Source organism: Agelaius phoeniceus, chromosome Z (genome assembly GCF_051311805.1).
Source record: "Agelaius phoeniceus isolate bAgePho1 chromosome Z, bAgePho1.hap1, whole genome shotgun sequence".
NCBI classification, from domain to species: domain Eukaryota; kingdom Metazoa; phylum Chordata; class Aves; order Passeriformes; family Icteridae; genus Agelaius; species Agelaius phoeniceus.
In genome coordinates, this window is record NC_135303.1 from 82823048 (window position 1) to 82845980 (window position 22933).

Here is a 22933-nt window from a genome sequence, read left to right on the forward strand (position 1 = left end):
TTTTGATACAGCAAAGGTAAGAAAGAAGCATTTTATTACCTAAATCTAAACACTATCCATGCTCTGAAACCTAATTTCCCATAGATAGTTGATCTATTTGTGAAGCTAATTTTTGCATTTAATGCACCATGAAACTTCCTCTTTCTTTGCAAAATTATTTTCTTCAAATAGATTCTTGACACATTTTAATTTATGGTTAGAAATGCAAATATCATCATTCATCAATAGGAGGCAGTGCTGTCATTGCAGTTTGTAAGGAGCTGAGCAAATGAGTTAATGAGTGAATTGGTTAATGAATGAATTCATTAATGAATTTACCTTTAACCTCCAGAGATTGCTGTGTTAGTCATTATTCTGTAAATAAGTGCATGAAAATTTCACAGTCTGCAACCTCAGGGTCATTTCCTTATACTTCAAAACAAAGGAAGAATAATCTAAACCACAATTCACCATAGCTGAGAATCTCCAAAGCTTAGCATCCTGAGTTGAAGATGGGGAGTAGAGCAGGTTAGTGTTATACTTCACTCAGTTTATAGTTTCATCATGAAGAAATCGTAAGGGAAATTAGTACTCCTGATCAAAGGGTGAATTCAATTCCCTCAGAATGCACATTTCAGCTTTTAGGAATGTCACTATTTTTTCACAGCTAAACTTTTTTTTTCCTGGAAGATGACAATCTATGTAGAACTTAAAAGGGTTGTGATAGAGCAATATTGATACTATTACTGGTTTAGCATGTAGAAGAGTTCACAGTAGCTTGAACATTTGACTTTCTGTATAAAGACTCTCCTCATGAGGACATTGTGTGTTTTCTACTGACATTAGAGATAAATGTCATCTATCTGAACTCCTGTAGAGAATAATCTGTTTATAAAATGTGTTAGACACAACTCTACTCAGGAGTTAGGTATCCAAGTAGATCCATAAAATGATACCAAGATTAGTTCTAGGCATGATAAAGATACCTCTCTGCATATCCACGTATTTCAGTATTAAAGGGGGTATAATGTTTTTAAGAGTGCCAAAAGATCATTATTTTAAGCTTCACTGAAGGCTAAAGGTATACTAGTGTTGTGTTCCCATTATTGTCAGCAATTTCTCTCAAATAATTGGTTTTAAATTTACCAGGATAACATTTTTTCATTCCTTTAGTTAACCAATATGCCACTTACCTGTACATGGCATTAGTAGTGGCCTTTAGCATGCAACCACAAAGCTCTTTTACCAACAAATTTGAAGCTTAGGGAATATGTTTGAGAAATGTTCATGCTCACAAATAATAGAATATTGAGTGTTTTATCAGTTTGATTAGAGTAGTAATTTTTGGTAATTGCGTTCTTTCTCACAATAACTATACAGTCATTTAAACAATTCAAGTGTAAGTATACAATAAGTCTCAGAAAAACACAAAGAAACAGTTACTTTTACAACCTCACTGAGGGCCTCCTGAAAAAGGGAACACTGAAACAGAAAACGATTGTTATTCTCTGCTCCCACTGTTAATACTGTTAATTGCTATGCATATTTGTGATTGAAGAAGAAAATTCACTCTCCAGCAGCCAGGTTCTTTCTTTTAGAGTCTTACCGCAGTCATAAAGCTTTGATGAGAGACTCTTGACCCAGACTCAGCCAGAATGGGCTGTCCCACTACCAGTGAATAGAGACTGCTCTACAGCCATGGTCACAGCTTTTTTCAGCATTGCCCCACTAATGACTGCAGGTACTAGAATACAGGAGATGCTTCTCCTCCATCCAACCCCGCAGCCTGACTGTTGGGGGTCAGCATCCACTGCATGGAGCTTTGAAACTCATAAGGGATCATGGAATGCATTCAAAATTACAGCTTCCATCTGACCTTCTGTTCCCTGACTGCCTGTTCCCAACAGATTATTTCTTCTTTCCCACTTCTGTGTTATTCCCCATTGTCTTATTCCCACTAACCTCTGTTATGGACACTTATGCCCCTTACTGTGTTCCCGTTACTACAGCCTAAGTCCTGTTCCTTTGTTTTCTCTAAATTTTTCATAATTTTTGTCTCTCTGCAAAAAACCTCCTCACCTCTACACCAGCATTTTCCCTCAGAAATGTCAAAATAGCAAGATTTTCATGCCATTGCATTACTCATTGGAATTCTGTGTATAATTAAAATTATCAGGAATTTTTCATTGGAAAATTGGAAAACCTACAAATATTTGATTAGATTTCAGAAAATATGCTACTGGAAAACTGCAAAACAAAATGCTTTATGTGGTTTGATGAAATTTGTTCATTTTGGAATTTTCAGAATTTTAATTCATTGACTTTGGTTGAAAAAGAATTCGTGACGTTCCAAAATGAATTTTCTAAAACTGATGGTTCATAGGCATTTTCCAGTTTATGGGATATTTTGACAATATTTTACCAATAAAATAATCTTTCATCTCAACCCAAAAATATGCAAGTGTGACCTGCTTTTTAGATCCCTTTTTTCCATGCTGTACTATTAATTGGCTACTTATATTTTTAGATCTTAAGAGCAGGAACTCTTCTTTATACAGTACCCAAGACAGCAGGATTCTGTCTCTGTTCTCAGGACTATCACTATAAATATGACTTGAATAATGATTGTTTGATGTAGAAATACTTGGATGAGAGACATTGTTCTGGTTACAGCAGAAAGTTAAGGTTTACTCTATCATCATCCTTTCCAGTTGGTGGTACGATGAAGCCAGCACTTGCAGCACTGTTGCAAATTTGGTAAAAAACATATTTTATGTCAGTCACATGTAGGGACATGCCACTAATTCATAACCCACTTCCTGACAAAGGAAGTAATGAAAGCAGAATAAATTTTTCTGGAGGGATAGAATTGTATGTTTTGAAGTAATACAAAGTAGTAGAAGATTCTATTTAGCCAGTCTTGAGTCAAACAGTGCTCCCAGCATGCACACTCTTTAACAGATTTCTGTCCTCTCTAAAGCAGGAACCATTCATTGAGCTCTATCTTTAAACTACATTTCACCTTATGCCATGGTTGAGTAACTGCACACATTTATTTCTACCATATTCAGCTGCACATTATTGATGCCCTTTTAAATATGCACATAAAAAACCCCCGTTTATCACCCTCAATTAAATCTGTTTTTCTGTAATGGCACAATGTCTAGCTGCCAAATGACTTCATGCTATTTTTATTGCTCTCATTAGCTTTACTGAAATGGAGCCAAACAAAAGAGTACCCTGGTAATTGAGTAGTATGTCTTCCCACCTGGTCTCTGGGAGATACAGGCCATTCTTATTGTTAGTTAGAAAATACTCTATTTTGTTTCAAATTGTTTACAGACAGATTTTGTTAGAAAAACAATGATGAAGCTAGTGTTTTCAAAGTTCGTTACCTAATGTATGAGTAGTTTTTATTGCTCTGGCAGGTAAATTGCCCATCTAAATTCTTTCTTCACAAAATAGTGTATTTGGAGTGGAAGTCAGAGAGCAAATTATTAAACAAAATATGGGGTTTTTGGTAAAACATTGCATGTTGATGTACCAGAGTCAGCTCAATCAGGCAGCCCCACAGATGTGAGGCTGCTGTAGGTCCCTAACATCAGCTTCTGCCTGTAGCAAAGCTGAGCAGCTGCTCCCAGTGGGTGGGTACATGGACACAAAACCCACACAGGGGCCACACACATCAACAATGCCCTAAAGTGTAGATTTACATATGTATGTGTGCATTTGTACATAAAGAAATCGATCTCCCCAGTAGCTACTTGTGGATGTTTAGCTGACCTAGTAGCTGGTCCCAGATCCTCTTGCTTTCCCCAGTTGTGTGGGATCTGGATTTGAACCTGGAGGTTTGCAATCCAGCTCTTTCTTCACTGGCTGATCCAGTTGAGAGTTCACTGACATCCAAAGGCACCATTCAGAACAGTCCACCCAGACAGGAGATAGAAATAGGGTATAATGAGATTATGGGGTAGACTACTGCTGCCAACTCAGAACACTTCCACCCACTCACTGCTGGAAATGGAAAACTTAAAACTTTGGAAAGGGTCCCAAAAGCTGCGGCGGTAACTGCTCCCACTGTGCATGGCGTGTCCGCTCCCCCTGGGATTAACAACGGCCTAAAGGGAACCCCCCCGGCCAGGTCCCCGTACGGGCCAGGTTAGTTAGTGTCTGTAGGCCCATTCATTTTGAATTCCAAGTTTACCCTGTGGGGGAGAGATGCCATGTGACAATGGGGGGTGAAACTGGACTTGCCCGCTCCTCAGCATTTTTAGGCGCGGCCACTGGGGAGCGCCTTACCCTAAAACTGAATTGGCTTACAGATAAACCAGTCCGAGTAGAGCAGTGGCCGCTGAAAAAACAAAAATTAAAGGTGCTCACTCAGATTGTGGCAGAGGAACTGGCCAAAGGCCACATGGTGGAAACCAACAGCCCCTGGGACTCTCCTTTTTTTGTTATCAGGAAGCAACTGCAGTCTCATCCCGCAGCCACAGGAGCTGATGGGTGCTGGCTAGCCGCTCCCGGAGTGACCAGTGGAGACCATGAATCGCACCACTCCCAGGTCCTCTGCAAGAACCTCTGGGTAGTGGCTCCGTCTGCGGCGTGGTGACGTAGGCGAGAGCAGGACTGCGAAGCACTGAGGCAAAGGAAGGAAGGAGTAGACAGACGTATGGATGCCAAGGCGCTTTATTGATCCAGGCGGGGCCAGTAACGGTGTCAGAGAAAAACCGCTGGGGAGGCACTTGTAAAGGGGAAGGGCGTGACACAAGGAGCCACGAGGGACCAATGAACGAAGCCCAGGGGAGGAGCGAGGGACACAACTGAACCAATAGGAATGGCCCAGAAGAGGGAAAAGGCTCAGGGGACAAATCATATGTTAGGTAAGGGAAGATTGACATAGAAAGTTCTCAAAATGAAAGGGGGTTGGTTACAATGAGGGACAGGTAACTGGTGAGAAGAGCAACCCATTATGAGAGAGAACATGGGGGAACCGAGGGTCAAACCAAATCTTAACTTATAAAAAATAACCAACTTTACAATAAAACCTGTATAAACGACACAATGCTACGTCTCTCCCTTTTTTGTTTTAAAAAGGAGAGGGGGGCACTGTAAAAAGAAACAGAGTCCAGTTCATGGAGAGGGTGCTGTAAAAGGTGTAAAGTCCAGTCCTTTATACTCCAGTGCTCTCTGCTTTTTGGTTCTCCCACCATGTATTGTTTTTTCTAACAACGGCAGCAAAGGCGATCATGCATGCTGAGGAAGGCTTTGTGGTGGAGGCAGTGATGACTTGTTATAAGACACTGAAGCACAAGGACGGCAGGAAACAAATGACAGCAAAATAACTTATGTTCTTCATGAAGGACAGGATCCACAATTGCGAGGAGCATTGTGGGTGCCTGAAATGAAATGAGAACAGAACACGTAATGAATACTAAAACAAACATAACAATGGAATTTCTCTGAGGGAGAGGCAAACGAATAAAAAAGATAATATCACGAGTTTCTTCCCCTCCTGCAGCGTTTTCTATTCTGTGCAAACGTGTGGTCAGTGGGGTCTTCCTGGCCGGGGGGGTTACAGCTTGAGGTGTGCTAACAGATTCCATTGTTGTATAGGGTTTGATTAGTTTCTTAGAGATCCCTCTGACACCTGAGGGCATGGACACGCAGGCGTATCCACGACCCCAAGTGATAAGCTGGAATGGACCCTGGATTTCTCCAGAGTCCGGGTCCCTAATAAGGACAGGTGGCTTCTCTTTGAATCCATAGTGTTGTTGCTGGTGGAAGTGTCTCAGGACTGGCAGCTGTTTGTCTGTCGAAAGAACAATTTAAAAAATTGATAGTAAAGAGTGCTTTACAAAGTCTGAGATGTGGGGACAGAGCCTGGACATCTCCCCGTTGGCAGGCGAGGACTTGCTTTAAAGTTTAGTGAGTGTGTGCTATTACAGCCTGACCAGCAGGGGAGTGTGGAATTCCCATCCAATGTTATACCCCCCATTCCTGCAAAAACTCACTGAATGCCTTGGAGGTATATGCTGGGCCATTATCTGTCTTGATGGCAGATGGGATCCCCAAAACTGCAAAGGCATGAATCAGATGTTTTTGTGCATCTGTCACTCTTTCCCCAGTGTGGGCTGAGGCAAAGACAGCCCCCGAGAAGGTGTCCACAGATACGTCAACATATGTGAACCGCCCAAATTCGGACACCTGGGTGACATCAGTTCACCAGACTTCGCAGCTGCGCAGTCCTCTAGGGTTCACCCCGGAACCCAATGACGGTAGAGCGGTCTTCTGGCAATTTGGGCAGGTGGCCACAATCATATTGGCTTGGTCTCGCCGCCGGTGAAATTGGCGGACCAGCCCTGGGGCATCCTGATGAAATTGCTGATGGTTTAATTTGGCCTGCAGGTAGGCCAGCCAGCTGCAGGGGTACGGCTAGGGCATCTGCCCTGCGGTTTCCCTCGGCAATAAACCCAGGGAGGTCGGTGTGTGATCTTACATGCATTCCAAAGAAGGGTTGCTCTCAGTGGGAAACCAGGTGTATTAAACACGAGAGCAAGCGATAGATGGCAGGATTGGTAACTTCTTTGAGCACTGCATGTTCTGCCCAGGACACTACACCTGCTACATAGGCTGAATCGATTATTAGATTAAAAGGCTGTGGAAACTTCTCAAAAGCCTTGACGACTGCATCTAACTCAGCAACTTGTGGAGAACCCTCCACAATCTGCACATCGGCTTCCTGCTGCTGAGTCCGTGGGTTCTTCCAAGTAACGACTGACTTGTGGGATCCTTCAGATGCGTCTGTAAAAACCGTCAGGGCTTTGAGTGGATGGTGACTTTGAATCTCTTTTGGAATTAAATTAAATTCAACATTAAACAATTTGTGGCCTGGATGGTCCGTGTCCCATTGAAAAATCAACCAGTAAAGATGCGGTAGCCTATGCAGAATGATGAAGCTGAAGGGCAGATCCTCACGACACCAGTGGGTGTGCCAACTTGCAGTGATGGATTGGACCTTCTAGAGTGCTGCCCTAGCCTCCGGAGTCAGGGCCCTCGGGGAATCCAGGGTCTCCCCCACTTTTAACAAGTTGAAGAGACGGGATAAATCTCTTGTGGTGAGCCCTAACCAGGGCCTGATCCAGTTTAGGGATCCACAGAGTTGGTGCAGTTCTCTTAGGGTTTTAGGGTTAGTGTGAATTAGGATTTTTTGGGGTGTAATGGTACGGTGGGTGATCTCAAGGCCCAGATACTTCCAAGGCGGCGGGCGTTGGACTTTTTCTGTTTGCAACTCAAATCCTACCATAATAGGTTGTAATAGTATCCTCTAAGGCACATGCAAGCATGTCGTCGTTAGGGGCACAGATAAGGATATCATCCATGTAATGGTATATTATGCATTTTTTTTCTCTTGCGTGTGCAGGGGACAAATCATATGTTAGGTAAGGGAAGATTGACATAGAAAGTTCTCAAAATGAAAGGGGGTTGGTTACAATGAGGGACAGGTAACTGGTGGGAGGAACAAACCATTATGAGGGAGAACATGGGGGAACCAAGGGTCAAACCAAATCTTAACTTATAAAAAACAATCAACTTTACAATAAAACCTGTATAAACGACACAATGCTACAGACTACAATGATCAGGCACACATTTTATTCTGACAAGCCACAGGTTTACACTGAACTGAACTGTTTATTACCCTTATTTCCCATTCTTGTCTCTCCCCAGTCCACTTTGAAGCTTTCCTTTACTCCCCAATGCCTTCCTTCCACTGTGTCCCTAGTGTTCTGCCTCCTTCAGCCGATGAGTCAGTGGGGAAGGAGGTTTGTTTGGTGACATACACACAAGGACAATGGTCTGACTGTGCTTTGGTAGTCAGGTGTAGCTCATTCCCTGCACCTGATTTTCACTGATGAGGCTGCTAGAGTTCCTCCCCCAGCCCTCTCAGCTTTTATCTGATCATGTCCTGGCCTGGGTAGATGTTGATTAGCCTTTAAACAAGTAGCCTAGCACAGTTTATGAGTAAATTTAAACCGCATCCAAAGCTCATTTCTACAAAATTTTGTTTGAAATAGATAAAGGGAAGCATGTACAGTATTTTACCACTGTCTCTATCTCTCTATGTTTAAGTGTATTTACTTTGAGTGTCAGTATCTACAACAGCTAATACAGAGTAACCTTTTTTCTCTTTATGTTTTAGAAATAAATTAGTGGTGCTTTCAGAAATGTACTATTATGGAATTTTTGTTTTTCAACTTTTCAAATAATCTGATATTCATGAAAGAGAGGCATAAAAAGCTGCCTCACATACATGAATCCCCTAGGTAGAAAATTTTATTTTATACTTTATGACTATGCTATCTATCAAAAATACCTAAAATTACTGTAAGAAGATAGTGATTGTGGAGTTGGGCTTGATAGCTGGTAGAGATGAATGCACAGCATAATTCAAGTTCTAATGTAAGCTCTAGCTTTCAGTCTCTAAAATTTTACTCTTTAGAACTTACGATTTTCTTTTCTGTTAGAGATTGCTTTAGAAATAAATCCTGAAATTATGGCTAAACTTACAAAGCACCAGGGAAGAAAATTGAATATTCAGGAAATGTGAGACTGGTAGAGAAAGGAGGGTACTACTGTTAGCTAAAGCATTAGATTTGTTTTTGTGGGAAAGCAAAGGCAGTAGAGGTGGTATTTAGAAAAGAAAAGAAAAATGGTCAGGTTGTAGCTTTTGTTACACTTTTACTATAAGTCTGTTGGGCATTCTTTACCTTGGTTCCTCATCTGCAAAGATGATAATGGTAATTTCTTCTTCTTTTGACTTTTTTTTTTCGTCAGTTTAGTTAGTGAGAGTTCTTAAGAAAATTTCAGTCTCTGTTCTGTAAAATCAATAGGAATTAAGAGTCTAAATACTATGATGGAGATGTAAGGGTCTAAACTGTTTTCAAGAATCTGGGGTTTTGTGATTTTCCTTTTTCAAAATTGACTCAAGTCTTTCAGACTGCAAAACATATCTCCATGGGTGAGGCAATTTGTTTTGTTCATTATCACATCTTGACTGCTAATCAAAGGAAGGACTGCCAAGGGTTGTTGGGGGGTGACTTATGAGAGAAATTTGGGAAAGATATATTATAAGGCCATATATAGGCTTTTCAGGTGAAATCTAAAAGTTCTTGCCACTGCACCCATTTTATGCAACACAGAAATATGAAGTCCTAAATCCCAGTAAATTAACTGAATATCTAGGTTCATAGTTAGTAGCAGGTACTAGGCTTCCTCACAAAGTACACAAGTATACGTGCTTAAAGTTGCCAGCTGGAATCAGTCACAAGAAATTCAGATCATAGACATGCCTCAGCCCTTTATCATCTCTGGAGCCTGTGCATAACCCTGAAGATAGTGCTGGGTGCCTGAGGGATTCAGAGACATCCAATTAGGGCTCATTCAGAGAGGAAAAACAGAGCTCTGGTCACACTACACATCTACAGCTTTTAATTTGCTGTATAATCCCAACCATCACTGTCAATCAGAAACACACCTGGCCATGATGCTCTGGCCATGGCTAGGAACATGTATCCCTGTTGGCTTTGTGATCTCTGTGTGGGAGGGCAGACTCCTGCCATGTCCATAATACAGCTGAATGTTCTAGGTTGTCTAACAGACTCTCACATTCTTGCTTTAGTGGGTTCCTTTTTTATATTTTGTTTCATACAGCTGTAGTTCAGCCTTTCAAATGGTAATGAACTATGGTGTTTTGAGAGCTCCTTAAACTGTCTTTCCCCAGGCCTGAAAGATGAACATTGTTTATCATCATGACAAATGGAAATGCCAGACTTTTTCAGTAGAGATTGGTAAAGTGCTTTTGGCTTTTGATTTCTTTAACCACAGAAGCAGAAATTGTGTTGCACATAATGTCATTGCCAGTGGCTGATACACAGTTGTTCCTGTTCCTGCAAGCCTGAAAACGTTGCAGATAGAAAATTTTTCCATCTGTGCAGAACTGAGTAAAGACTTCTCTGTCACTCTCAAGAAATTTATCCGTCAGCAGAGCCAGGAAAGAAAGAAATGAAAGAATGCAAGAACTAAAAGTCAGTTAGGACAAGGACATGTTTCTCTCAACTCAGCTTCATGGCACCTGATTTAAGTACTGATGTTTAGCTTTCATCTTTATTTAGTAGCATTGTCAGCACAGTTTTCAAACCTACAATTTCATTATATTATTAATTCCAGGGTAGAATTATTTTACAGGAATATCTAATTCTTCTGTGCATTCTGAAACACCAGTAATAGTTTCCATTTCCATCAAGGAGCACTGCATTCTGGCATGTGATGCACAGCTGTTGAATACTATCTGACAGCTGTGTTCAAAGGCAGAAATTCAGATAGAATGTCAGAATGCAATAACATGGTTGGAATTAAATCAAGACTTTCAAAAGGAGGCATATGATCTTTTAATTATCAGTTGCTCAACCCTTGATTTTGGATCACATTGTGGCAAATCAATGTCCACTGCATCCCTCATGAAAGAATGCATTCAGTCCTAAAAGAGAGACATTACTTCGTAGCATCTTCAAAAACACTAATTACCCTTTTATGAAAACATTATATATAGGGAAGATGCACTTTAGATACAGTTATGACAATGTGAGTATTACCTTTTTATTAAGCAAGTATTTTCAAAAAACAAGACATCTCTCCAGAAGCCTTCTAAGCCCTATTTGAGTCGCAAATACTGAATAGCAAGTGAACATGGAAACATTCTTATTTTACTCATTCTTATTTTCCCTCTTTTGATGCTTATCTCGTTTTATGTTTGCAGATGAGAACCATACACTTGCATGGAGTACAAAGCCAATTCTTTAAATCACCATCATGAGGCAGTCTCTATGTCATGTTGATAGCTGTGTTCAAAATCTGTTCGGTTCTTTTTTCCGGAGTGTAGATTACCAGAACTGTAGACAGAGCTTAGTCTGTGACACTGATAGGTCCATATTCCTTCCCTGTATCACCTCTTGTTCTTTCGCACAGCCATATTACAGAAGTGGTTCACAATCATCTCATTTTCAAAAGCTCCAGAGGAAAAATATATTTTTTAATGCATTAATTTCAGCCTCTCACTATTAATTTGGTTCCTTAGGTCTTCAGTTTACAAAATCATCCCATTTTCCTTGAAAATTGCTCTAGTAAAGATCCTTCTTGATGGTGCCTCTCTTTTGTTGTATTAAAAAATGTCATTCTTTCAGCCAGTGTAATCAGTTTCTCTTTTGTCAATTCTTCACATAGAAAGATACATACAGAAAAGTAAAAAAAAAAAAATCATGCAATAGTTCTTTATCAATATGACTCTTAGCTTTAAAGTACATTGTTTTGCAAATGTTCCAACTATTTTTAGAAGTAATAAAATACTGTAAATACTGTCATATGTACATGAAGTAGTTACTGTTTGTAGTTTCATTATTTCAACTTCACCTGAGAAAAATGTGCCTTTTATGAGCCTAATCATCTGTGTTCCTCATTATATAGCCCTATTTTTATGGGGCTATAAAATTATTTTTGGGTAATTTCTGACATTAAACACTAATGTTTGTGCCTGCCATTTGTTTACAGTAATAAAAGCTGCATGTGTTTACACCAAACTGGAATTTATATTTAAGTGGTTCTCTCTTCACTGTCTTTATATGCACAAAATGCTCTGAGTGAGTTTAAAACTAACCCAGATGCAATTTTCCAGCCTGTAGCTCAGTTGCGCGCCTGAAACACGCCTAGATATTCAGAAGTGGCATATGGGAATGTAGCCAACTGTTGTTCTCTTCCACACTGTCCACAGTAAACATGTTTTAGACTTAGCTGCATTAACTGGTACTTCACTTGGCTTTGTGCTTGAAAAACATTTGTATGATGATGCATTACAGTTTCTTGATGTAGAAAATTAATTGCATACTGCAAAATTAGTCATCTGATGAACCACAAAGGATTTTTCCTCACCCAGGACACAGCTTGTTCTCATGCTGTGCTACACAGACTGGGTTGCAAACATACATCTACCTGTGAATGTGATAGGGGTAGGAGTGGAAAGCTGAGATAAGGAACTCCCTATTGAGGCAGTAAAATGTTCTTCTTTAGTTTCGAAGACTGAGGTTGGCAACCGAGAATCCAACTGCTGACTGCAGTCGTCTCCAAGCAGGGAGTGTACTGGTGGGAGAAGCAGGAGGTGTCGTTTCTTCAGGCTAAGCAAACAGATTTAGCAACAGCAGGGACTCCAGAGCACCCAGAGCTGTAACCTGAATTCTGAGGACATCTAGTGGTGTGAGCCCACGGCAGGGACTGAGTCTTGGTCCCAGGTGGTGACCCCTTGCAAATCTGTCTTTCACCTGAAATTTACTGCAAAATCAAATACAGTAAAAACAATTGGTTGAATGTACTGAAAGAGTAATATTCTTCTGCTCAAGGGATCCTGAATTCAATACTGACAGTCCTAAATATAGAGAAGTTTTGAGATTGGATCAAAATCATAAGCTTGTAAATGAATGTTGGACCTTTTCTATTTGCCTTCTGTTTTCAGGACTTTCAGAGTTCAAGTATGTTGACCTCTTCTTTGCATCAGTAGGGGTAAAAGTATATTTTTGTTGCTAAAAGGCTGCTTTCTTAGGTTAATTAATTAACCTAGAAGTTAGAACTCTAAGATAAGAACCTGGTATCCCAACATGCCAAAGAAATATGCAAGATTTGTTAATGCTAAGAAATTGTAATCCTAGCACTGCTAATCATTCAGAGACCTCTATCAAGGCCTACCTGCTTCTCTGAGGTTCCGGTTTTCAGCTTCCAAAGGGGAAATGTTGGTGTTGCCTCACCTTTTTGAGAGAGAGCAAGAATCAATTACCTGCAATTCAAAAAAGGACTTTGGTCAAGTCATGAGATACGTATTACATGCTGAGCATTGTTACTGACTGTTGCATGATGGCGTGTTTTTCAGTGAGCCCTTGATCTCATACTTCCTCCTGCGGAGAGGCAGGCATCATGAAACAGAGATTCATTTCATCAGTCCCAATTATTTTGCAGCTTGCTCTGACTATAGTAGGTCTGACTGGTAAGTACAACACTTCCTGAAACACTTGTTTTTTCCTTAAGACACTTTCTTTAGAAAAGTCTGAGGCTTTACCCCATTTATCCTGACCAACAATGGAGCATGTACCTCTTTAAATTGCTTTCTTCTGAAGTTTGTTATGGCAATTTTGAAAGTGGCTGGAGTTGTCTTTTCTTTTTACGTGATTAATTTAAGGATTCTTTGGTGGCAATACTGAAACACTATATTCACTTTATGCCTGTCACCTTCTTGGGATTTAGCATATGAATAGTTACTCTATTTGAGATAATTACATGGAACTTTAATGAAATAATGATAAGCTTAGGTTAAAAGGTCACACACTTGTTGTTTTAAAATGAATTTAAATGTGTGGTCTGTATTCTTGGTGTAAGTTAATGAGAAGTAGTCTTAAAAGAAATATTCTTAAATATATTTGGATTAACAGGGAATGATTGAACAATGAATGAGTACATAGAGTTTGCCAGCACCCAAAAAATTCTATCTAGCCCATTGATTTCCTTCTTTTTATAATTTTCTGACCCATAATTTACCTCAAATATGTGCAAAGAATGGAATTTTAGTTCTGTTTCAGAGTTGAAATTTAATCTTAAAATAATCTGAAGATACAAAATTTTAATGCTTATGGGGACAAATCCTAAAAGTCATATATTTATTTCCCATCTTCATAATTTAATTTTGAGATAAATATACCATTTTGAGTTTAGGTAAAAAATAAATGTTCTTGTTAAAAAGCAAAATCATTCTACTAGCTGTTTTAGAAGTTTGAGGTAAAGTGTATATACCTTTTTGAGAATATTGATCCTTTTCCCAGGCAGAGTTATTTGCTTAATTCAGTTCAGTTTTGTGTAATTTTATTGTCTTCAAAAAAGGAATGCTAGGTTGACTTTTATCATTCAACAATAGCATCCAAAAGCATTGCCCACTTCTAATTTAACTAGTTGGATTTTTGCACTTCCCTAGGTCAATCATACCCTGGAAAACCTCAGATAATAAGATGTCGTTCTCTAGAAAAGGAAACCTTTTCATGTTGGTGGAAGCCTGGCTCAGATGGAGGACTCCCTAACAATTACACCCTGTTCTACAGCAAGGACAGGTAACAAGTGGTGCATATGTACTCTGTAAGTGATCAGGTGAGGGTTTTGTCAGACCAAGAGAATCACAACATTAATTTGTAAAGTTGTTTTTATGAATCCATTTTAACCTTAGATAGACAACAGGGGCTGCATAAAATCCATGGCTTCTTGTTGGAAGAAAACATGACTACTAAAAGCCCTGAATCTTCAGCCTGTCCCTCCTAAAACTCATCTACCAAAAATCCCACTTGTCTGAAGATGTGCTGGAAACAAAGGCGTGTTTGCCCATCTTTTTGGGAAGCACAAGCTTTCAGCTAGATGGGGTCACCCTCTGAGCACTGAAGCATGAGGGCACCACAGGGCAGCAGATCTCCCATCACCCCAGCCACGGAGCAGGGCAGGAGGGGCGCAGCCCAGCCCTGGGCATTGGTCACCTCCTTGGGGACAGGGACAGGCTGAGGCCACGCTGGGCTGGGACATCAGCTCATGGGTTGGGCTGGCTCAGGGGGCTGTGACTGGGAAAGGCAGGACTGTGTGGAGCTGCAGACCAGCTAAACTGGGGACCTGGGACCCAGGTCCCCATGGAGGGGCTGGGCAGGGTCAGTGAGGGCTGCTGGGGCCCTGCCAAAGAGCTTGTCCATTACCATGCACACTAAAACCCCATTCTGGACTATGGTAATTTTTTTCTCCTGTTGGTTTTGTGGTCAGTGGTTCCAAAAATGCAGTGAAATCAGATATGGGTGTAAAATCTCAAAAATTAATATTTTGGTAATTATCACTCCCTCATCCTGCTCAGGAATGAAGTGTATATGTTTGGCAACTTTACTGAACCTGTCCATCTTTCTTTAACTTTGTACTTTCTTCCTGAAAACAGTCTTTGAACAGGGACAAGTAAGCAGGGAGGCTTAGAGATTAAGTTTTTTTATAAATCCAGGGAGATTAAGAATAGGTAAGGTAAAGCCTCAGAAATCACTGCGACATTTAAGCATTTCAAATCATTGAGCAGAAAAAAAATGCAGAAAAAAACTCTTTAATGGAGTTACCACACACAACAATGATTTGGGAACTTTTATTTTATGAAAGCCCAGATGTTTCAGTCTTCATCAAAAAGTTTAATGAACATTTTAATTCACTGCCCAGAGCCATTTTGCTTAGGGAAGGATAGAAGTGCTTATCCATTTCTTAAATCTGCTGAAACCAGGCTCTGCCAAGCATTTTAGACCTGGGCCACAATTGCCTTTCTAGGCTCATTTTCTCTTAGGTATAGACCCGTTTCTCCCATCTTTTCTTTGTGAACTATGACAAAACTTCCTGGAAACTAAGAAACCTTATTACTGATCATACATAAAGCATAATAGTGGAATTACTGTTCATTCTTGTGCCACATCAGCTGATGCTTTGGATTTGTACAGTTCTTATCACCTGAGACAGGCTGTGAGTACATCACCTTGGCCAGCTTTGAGCACAATCCCTCTCCTAAATAATCCGAAGACCCATGTAAGGGCAATAGTAATTGACTGTGAAGTAATTTTTTTTCTTCTTTTTTTTCAGATAGTTTTGATTATGATCTTGTTAAAAAGAAATAAATTGACATCAGGAAGGTTGTGGAACAGGTTGTCCTGTGCAACCACACAGCACATAGAGGACAACCAAGGGATCAGACCCAGCTACCATGGATTTAGGAATGGCGGGTCCTGCTTGATCTCCTTTTATGAACAGGCAACCCTCTCAGGAGAGGCTGTGGATGTAGTCTGCCTGAACTTCACCAAAACCTTTGACAATGTCTCCCACAGCATTCTCTTGGAAAATCTGGTAGCCCATGGCTTGGACAGGAGCACTCTTTGCTGTGTTAAGAAAGGGCTGATGGCTGGGCCTAGGAAGGGCAGCTGTGCTGCATCCACTGCAGCTGGTCACTAGAGGTGTGTTTAGGGGATCAGTGCTGGGGTCAGCCCTGTTAGATATCTTTACTGATGATCTGGATGAGAGGATTGAGAGCACCCTCAGTGAGTTTGCAGATGACACCAGGCTGGGCAGGAGTGCTGATCTGTTGGAGTCCAGGAAGGCTCTGCAGAAGGATTTGCATGGAGGCCGATGGTGTGAGGTGCAGCTAGGCCACGTGCCAGGTCCTGTCCTTGGTAACAACAACCTCATGCAACTCCAGGCTGGGGTAGAGAGGTGGCAATGTGGCTCAGCAGAGAAGGACCTGGGGATGAACATGAACCAGTGTGTACCCAGGTGGTTAAGAAGGCCAGTGGCACCCAGCCTGTGTGGCCAGCAGGACCAAGACAGTGATTTGCCCTGTACTTGACACTGGTGAGAGCACACCCAAATCCTGTGTGCAGTTCTGGACCCCTCACTGCAAGAAAGACTTTGAGGTGCTGGAACATGACCAGAGAAGGGCAACAGAACTGGAGAAGGGTCTGGAGCACGAGTCATGTAAGAAGCAGGTGAGGGATCTGGGGGTGTTCATCCTGGAGAAAGGGAGGCTCAGGGATCACCTTATCACTCTACAACTCCCTGAAAGGAGGCTGTACGCATGTGTTCATCAGTCTCTTCTCTCGGGGCATAGTGATAGGACAAGAGGAAACAGCCTCAAACTGCACTAGAGGAGGTTCAGGTTGGACCTCAGGAAGAATTTATTCACTGAAGGGATGGGTAGGCATTGGAATGGGCTGCTCAGGGAGGTGGGCAGTCACCATTTCTGGAGGTGTTTAGGAAGCTACTGGACATTGCACTTGGTGCTATGGTCTGGTTGACAAGGTGGTCAAAGCTTGACTTGACAAGGTTAGAGGTCTTTTCCAACCTAAATGATTCTCCTACCTTGCTGAAAACAAACTAATCAATAAAAGAGCTCTTTGCCATAGGGCCCATAAGTTTAATTTCTTGGGGTGATATGCAAAGATATTTAGCAACTTATGTAATTGAAGTAAATATTTTTCATTTGCCTCTTACTTGCTTATAAATATTGTTAAAATTTCTTTGTTTTGTCTGTGGAAATTTCTGTTTCTGTTCTTTTGTTGATTTATTCCTATGTATAAACAAAGGGGAGAAAGCATTCATCAAAACAACTGCAGTAAAAATGTAAATGAAGCATTTATGGTAATGTCATTTCACATGTACCAAATGTTTCCCAGAGATGGGATTATAGATATATATATATATAAATATATATATATATATATATATATATATATATATATATATATATATATATATATAAATATTAAATTATAATAAATATATATATATATAATTATTTAAATTTCTGGTTATTCTAAATCTATATAAATTATATCTGTGATTATATATATATATATATACACACACACACAAACATTTCAGATTTTTCTGCTGAATCTAGTCCATTGCTAGAATGTTATCTGCTTTGCTTCATTTCCTAAATTTTTCAATCATTTTGTTTCAGTGAAGAAAAAATCTATGAATGTCCAGACTACCTAACATCAGGTCCAAATTCCTGTTACTTTGATAAAAACCACACTAATCCCTGGACAACATATATTATCACCGTAATGGCAACAAATGAGATTGGAAGTAACAGCTCAGATCCTCAGCATGTGGATGTAACTTCCATAGGTAAAATCAAAGAATGAAATGGAAAACAAACTAGTTGGAGATGTGCTCAGTTTTTAATCCCAGAACAGGTAGTGGTGAAAGATTTTTTTCCTCATGATGTGCAATTTGCTATTGAGAAGTGTTTATTTACAGATAACCTAAAATATGCATGTTAAATGTATGTGAAAACTGCATTTTAATTCTAAGTTAAGTAACTACATACTTGATTGTAGGAATTTCATGTATGAATATGTAAAAATTTTAACTTTAGCTGAAAAATTTGCTTCACTTTCTAGTTGTCTGCAGTATTTTAGTTAGACTCAATGTAGATTATAAAATTTTTCAAATTAGGTTAACCTACCAAGTACTTCAAATGTAAAAATCATTTTAACTGCTGGCATTGCAGTCTTGGAAGGGTAAAAATAACTGCCTGAGCATTATGCAGGCTTTTTGTAGAACTTTATATTCCTGACTCCAATCTAGTTTCCGCACACATATTATATACCATTTTAATTATAATATGCTTAGTTTTTCTAGCTATGAAATAGATGACATTCTAGTTTTCCAGGAGCGGCCTTATAAAATTATGATTTGTATTTCCTTAGCCTGACAAATTCAGAATAAAGTTTAAGATTTGCTGATACTGTTGGAAATCAGGAGCTAGTTAAACTTATTGAGGAAAAAGGAAAAATAAAAGTCTTCTTTATTATTCTTTTACATTGCTGAAATATCTGAAAATAATATGATGACATACAAAACATAAAGGAGGTGTTTTTTTTCTGAGAGAAAATTAAATAGCACACTTTTCATTCATTTATACAGTTCAGCCAGATGCTCCTGTGAACCTCTCTCTAGAAACAAACACATCTGCTAACCTGTCATACCTTTGTGCAAAATGGTCTCCACCCCCATTAGCTGAGGCCAGCTCTAATTCACATGTGTATCACTATGAGCTACGACTAAAGCCTGAGGAAAAGGAAGAGTGGGAGGTAAGGAAAAAATACATTTATTTTATAAGTGCTCTATTCATTATTATAAGTGCTCTATTCAAATGAATTCTCTTGTCTCAGTTTAATTGGTCCTATAAAAATGTAAGAATAGAAAAATTATTGTAACTAGATCTGATTAAATAAAGAAAATTACTGGAGTGGTCTGTGAAATTCAATATATTTACATAATCATCCTAATGTTATGTATGACAAAAACCAGTTATCATCATCCTCTTCAACATGATCACTTGGAGGCAACCTGCCCCTCAGAAATTCTGTTGTGGCTCACTCACATTTAACCGCTCCATTGACATTCTCGACCTGTTGCCAAATTTCTAGGAATCAGCTTCAGTACTGCTACAGCTGAGTTCTCAGGATAAAATGTCATTCTTAAACTTATAGTCATGTGTCCTAAATGCTGCTTAGCTTGTTGCTGCTTAATGATGGAGAATGCTATGCATTTTGAGATAGTTCTGAAGAGAAATTAGAAGAGTCTGAGAAAGTAACTTAAAGCCACTGAGAAGTATTTCAGTGGGGGTTTATATGTGGGCTGGACTACTTGTAATGTTCTTTGCATTATGGATCTGATGGCATATTTGGAAGTCTACGGTTTAATATTTTCTTGAATATCAGAATCAGCAGTGATTTTTTTCTGCTAAATCACTACTTTTGCTTCTTGGTAATTGATATCTTATAAATAGCCGACTTAAATCCCTGACTTTCAGAAGTCAGAACCTCAGAACCTGTTCCTTTATGGTTTATTCGTTGAAGTGGTCCAATTCTTGATTATTTTCCAGTCCATTTTCTTTTACAGACAGTGTCTGTAGGAATGCAGACACACTATGAGGTGAGCAGCCTGAAAGCTGGGGTGAAGTACATTGTTCAGGTGCGTTGCATGCTAGACCTCGGAGAATGGAGTGAGTGGAGCTCAGAAAGAAGCATTGAGATCCCCAAAGGTGAGTGGATGATTGCTGCTCTGTAAATTGCTTTTAAAGTGTGGCAGGTTCAATGTTGTGAAGGTGCCTAAATGCCAAATCCTGAAAACCTGGCCTCTCACATGGGTACTTAGTAGCGCTCAGTGCATTTTACCATACTTCCTTTGTAATTGCTTTGTTAATCTTGTTGATCTGGTCAGGATCCTCTGCTGAAACTAGCTATGATGAACAAGGTGGGATTTACTTGGAAGCCATTTCTGATACAGACATGCCTAAATAATTTATTGTTCCTATCCCTTTATTTAAAAACAATGTTGATTTTATCTGTAGCTATAAATATCAGGTAATGTTTTTTGTATAAGAGCCCAGACAGAAAGCCCTGATGGCTCTTACAGATACTATCACATGGAAGTCACTATCTGAGTTTTACTGGATTTAAGTAGACACATTAAATATGTATGACATCATATCTTGTTGCAAGACACTTTAACCTAGCTGTCTCAAAACTTCTTCAGTTAGTAGTTTTATTATTCATTATTTGATATGGATATTGTTGAAGTACTGTTAATAGAAAAATATTTTTTAAATATCCCATTTTCAGATCTGCCTTAGGCAATTATAAATTTGGAAAATCAATCTCTCTGCTGTACATAGTAGAAAATATATATTATTGATGTAATAGGAATACTTTTGCCACAAATACACAACTGCAAAAGTTTCAATCACTTCAGGGTTTTGATGAGCATCATCCTATTCAAAATTCAAGCATTTTTCTCCGCCCAGTTCTTAAGTGCTGTTCTTGAAACTATAAAAACTTGCTCTGGAGCAATCATGCAAGTAGCCTGAGTACTGAACATAAAAACATTACATTGAAATATGAGACCTGCTTCTTTGTATATTTTGAGTACTTCAGAAGAAAATTACTGGCAAGAATGCCAACAAATAGACATACATTTTTACATTCTTCCTTTTTTTACCTAAAATCAAAAGAAAATGACAGCATACCTTTCAAACAAACAGAATAATCTTTAAACACATCTTTTGGAAAAAAAGATTTGTTTTGTATGTAGTGGTTTAAGCCCAGCTGGCAACAAACCATCACACAGCTGCCCACTCATAAATCACCATGGTGGAATGAAGGGAAGAATTAAAGGTAAAATCTGTGGGTTGGGATAAGAACAGTTCAATCACTAAAACAAAGTAAAATGTAATAATAATAATAATAATTGTAGATGATGATGATGATGATGATGATGATGATGATGATGATGATGATGATGATGATGATGATGATAAAAAAGGGGAAAAAATTCTGGACAATATATTTTCTCACCCACTGCTGATAAATGCCAAACTCCATTTCTGAATCCTGATGGGCACTGGTTCTGGGTAACTCCCAAATTTGTATGCTGGAGATGATGTTCTGTGGAACAGATGACCTTTGGTGAGGTCACCTGTCTATCTATAGTCACTCCCAACCTTTTTTTTCTGTTTTGTAGCTCTTTACTGATGGTGCAGGAGACACAAAAAGGCGCCCTTGGTTTAGGATAAACATGACTTAGTGACAAAATATCCCTATAATGAATGATAATATCCCTATAATGAATAATGAAAATTATTCTCATACTGTATCCAAACCACAGCACTATACCAGTTACTGAGAAGAAATTATGCTAGCTGAAACCAGAGCACCATAGAATATAGACTGGATAGTAGAGTGTATTTTAAATAACTCTGTAGAGCCTGCTATGACTGTATTTCAACATTCCTTATTAGATTTTGGGGCGGAAGAAAGCCACAGGCAGAAAACTAAAACTGTTCTTCAGTGCAGCTGCAGTGAGAGAGAATTCTGAATCCAGGTGAAAGTAGCAAGTTGTTGCCCTAAGCAGCAAATGGTCCCTCCTTTCCTGTGCCACTACAAAGCAAGTTTCTCTTTTTTCCTGTTTCTGTTTTTCTGTTTTCCTGTTTTTCTATTTTCCTGTTCTCTGTTTGACTTTATTTTGCAAATTCAAGGTGGACCTAATGGATTAAACTTACTAATTAGTTCATTTCTTTATCTCTTACAGAAAGGTTACCTCCTGAAAAGCCTATAATAATAAAGTGCCGTTCTCCTGAAAAAGAAACATTTACTTGTTGGTGGAAACCTGCTTCAGCTGGAGGACTCTTGACCAAACACACTTTGCTTTACAGCAAAGAGGGGTAATAAGTGCTGTGTAGTTATTCTGTGTTTTGTTGGAAGGACCTGGAAAATCAATCCTCATTCATTTCTTATTTTGGGAGATCACATTTTCTGTAGTCCATGGTTTTGTCCAGTGGCATGTTATGGCATCACAGTAAAGCAGCAACATGTCTAAGATTGAAATATTAAATCTTGGTCTCTTTATAATGACAGGTATATAATTACTGTGAATTCTGTCTTTTAATTGCTCATCAACAGCTTGTTAGTAAACAGTGCAACTGCACAGTCCTAAAACTCTTCAACCACACAGTCTTAGAAATAAAACTTTCCAAAATTAGCAGATACTAAAATTTTTATCTTCTGATAAGACTTGTTTTGCACTAGTATTCATAAGGCATGAATGTTTTCTGGTTTCTGTAGTAACCTTTCCTTGGAACTCAGATAAAGTGCTAAACATTCATTTTAAAGAAAGAGTCAATAAGTCTTATGAACCTTTTTTGGTCCTTTTTAGTTCACCTAGTACTGCTGTACTTTGCAATTACCTAAATAGATGCTAAACTCTGTAACTATCAGCTGAGAGCCCACTCTTAGTGTAAAAAGACAGATACTGGTCCAGCCAGGTATGGCAAAGTAAGAGGTCCACATCCACAACTTTTTCTTTTGTTACTGTGCATCTAGGAAGAGCATGAAAACAATGACTACATACTCAAATTTCTCTCCTACCCCTCCTCTGACTTTGGGAAGCTTGGGTATGGATGTTAAGGACAGTACAAAGTAGATTTATTTTTTTAATGATAAAGAGATGAAAGACCAAATAAATTCTGAAGGCATATTAGTGTAATATGCAGAATTCCTGTAAGTGTGAGATGATCATTGGAAATACATAGTTTTTAATAGATAGAAGACTCAGCAATCACTTCTACTCAGTCTCTGTAACGTTTAAGGGCTCTGGGCTGTGCAGTGAACAGTGGCTTTCAGAGAAGGAAGAGCTGTGCTGTACTAGCCCACAGCTGCATCTGCAATAGCCTAAATCCTCCAGGCTTTGTGGTGTTTGCTTTGTGGGGAAAATGCTTAGTACAGTCTCTGTAGAGAGTCCAATGACT

General features: G+C 39.3%; 1 protein-coding gene across 1 annotated transcript in view; it reads left to right on the forward strand.

Annotated features, from left to right (window-relative positions):
* The window catches only part of PRLR (prolactin receptor), a 91956-nt gene that overhangs the window by 55270 nt on the left and 13753 nt on the right, over window positions 1-22933 (forward strand). The window contains exons 3-8 of the mRNA XM_054652350.2: window positions 12950-13063; window positions 14042-14174; window positions 17579-17748; window positions 18550-18716; window positions 19531-19672; window positions 21718-21850. Of these exons, the coding sequence (XP_054508325.2) occupies window positions 12994-13063; window positions 14042-14174; window positions 17579-17748; window positions 18550-18716; window positions 19531-19672; window positions 21718-21850 (815 nt within the window). The 5' untranslated portion in view covers window positions 12950-12993. The remainder of the gene's footprint in view (window positions 1-12949; window positions 13064-14041; window positions 14175-17578; window positions 17749-18549; window positions 18717-19530; window positions 19673-21717; window positions 21851-22933) is intronic.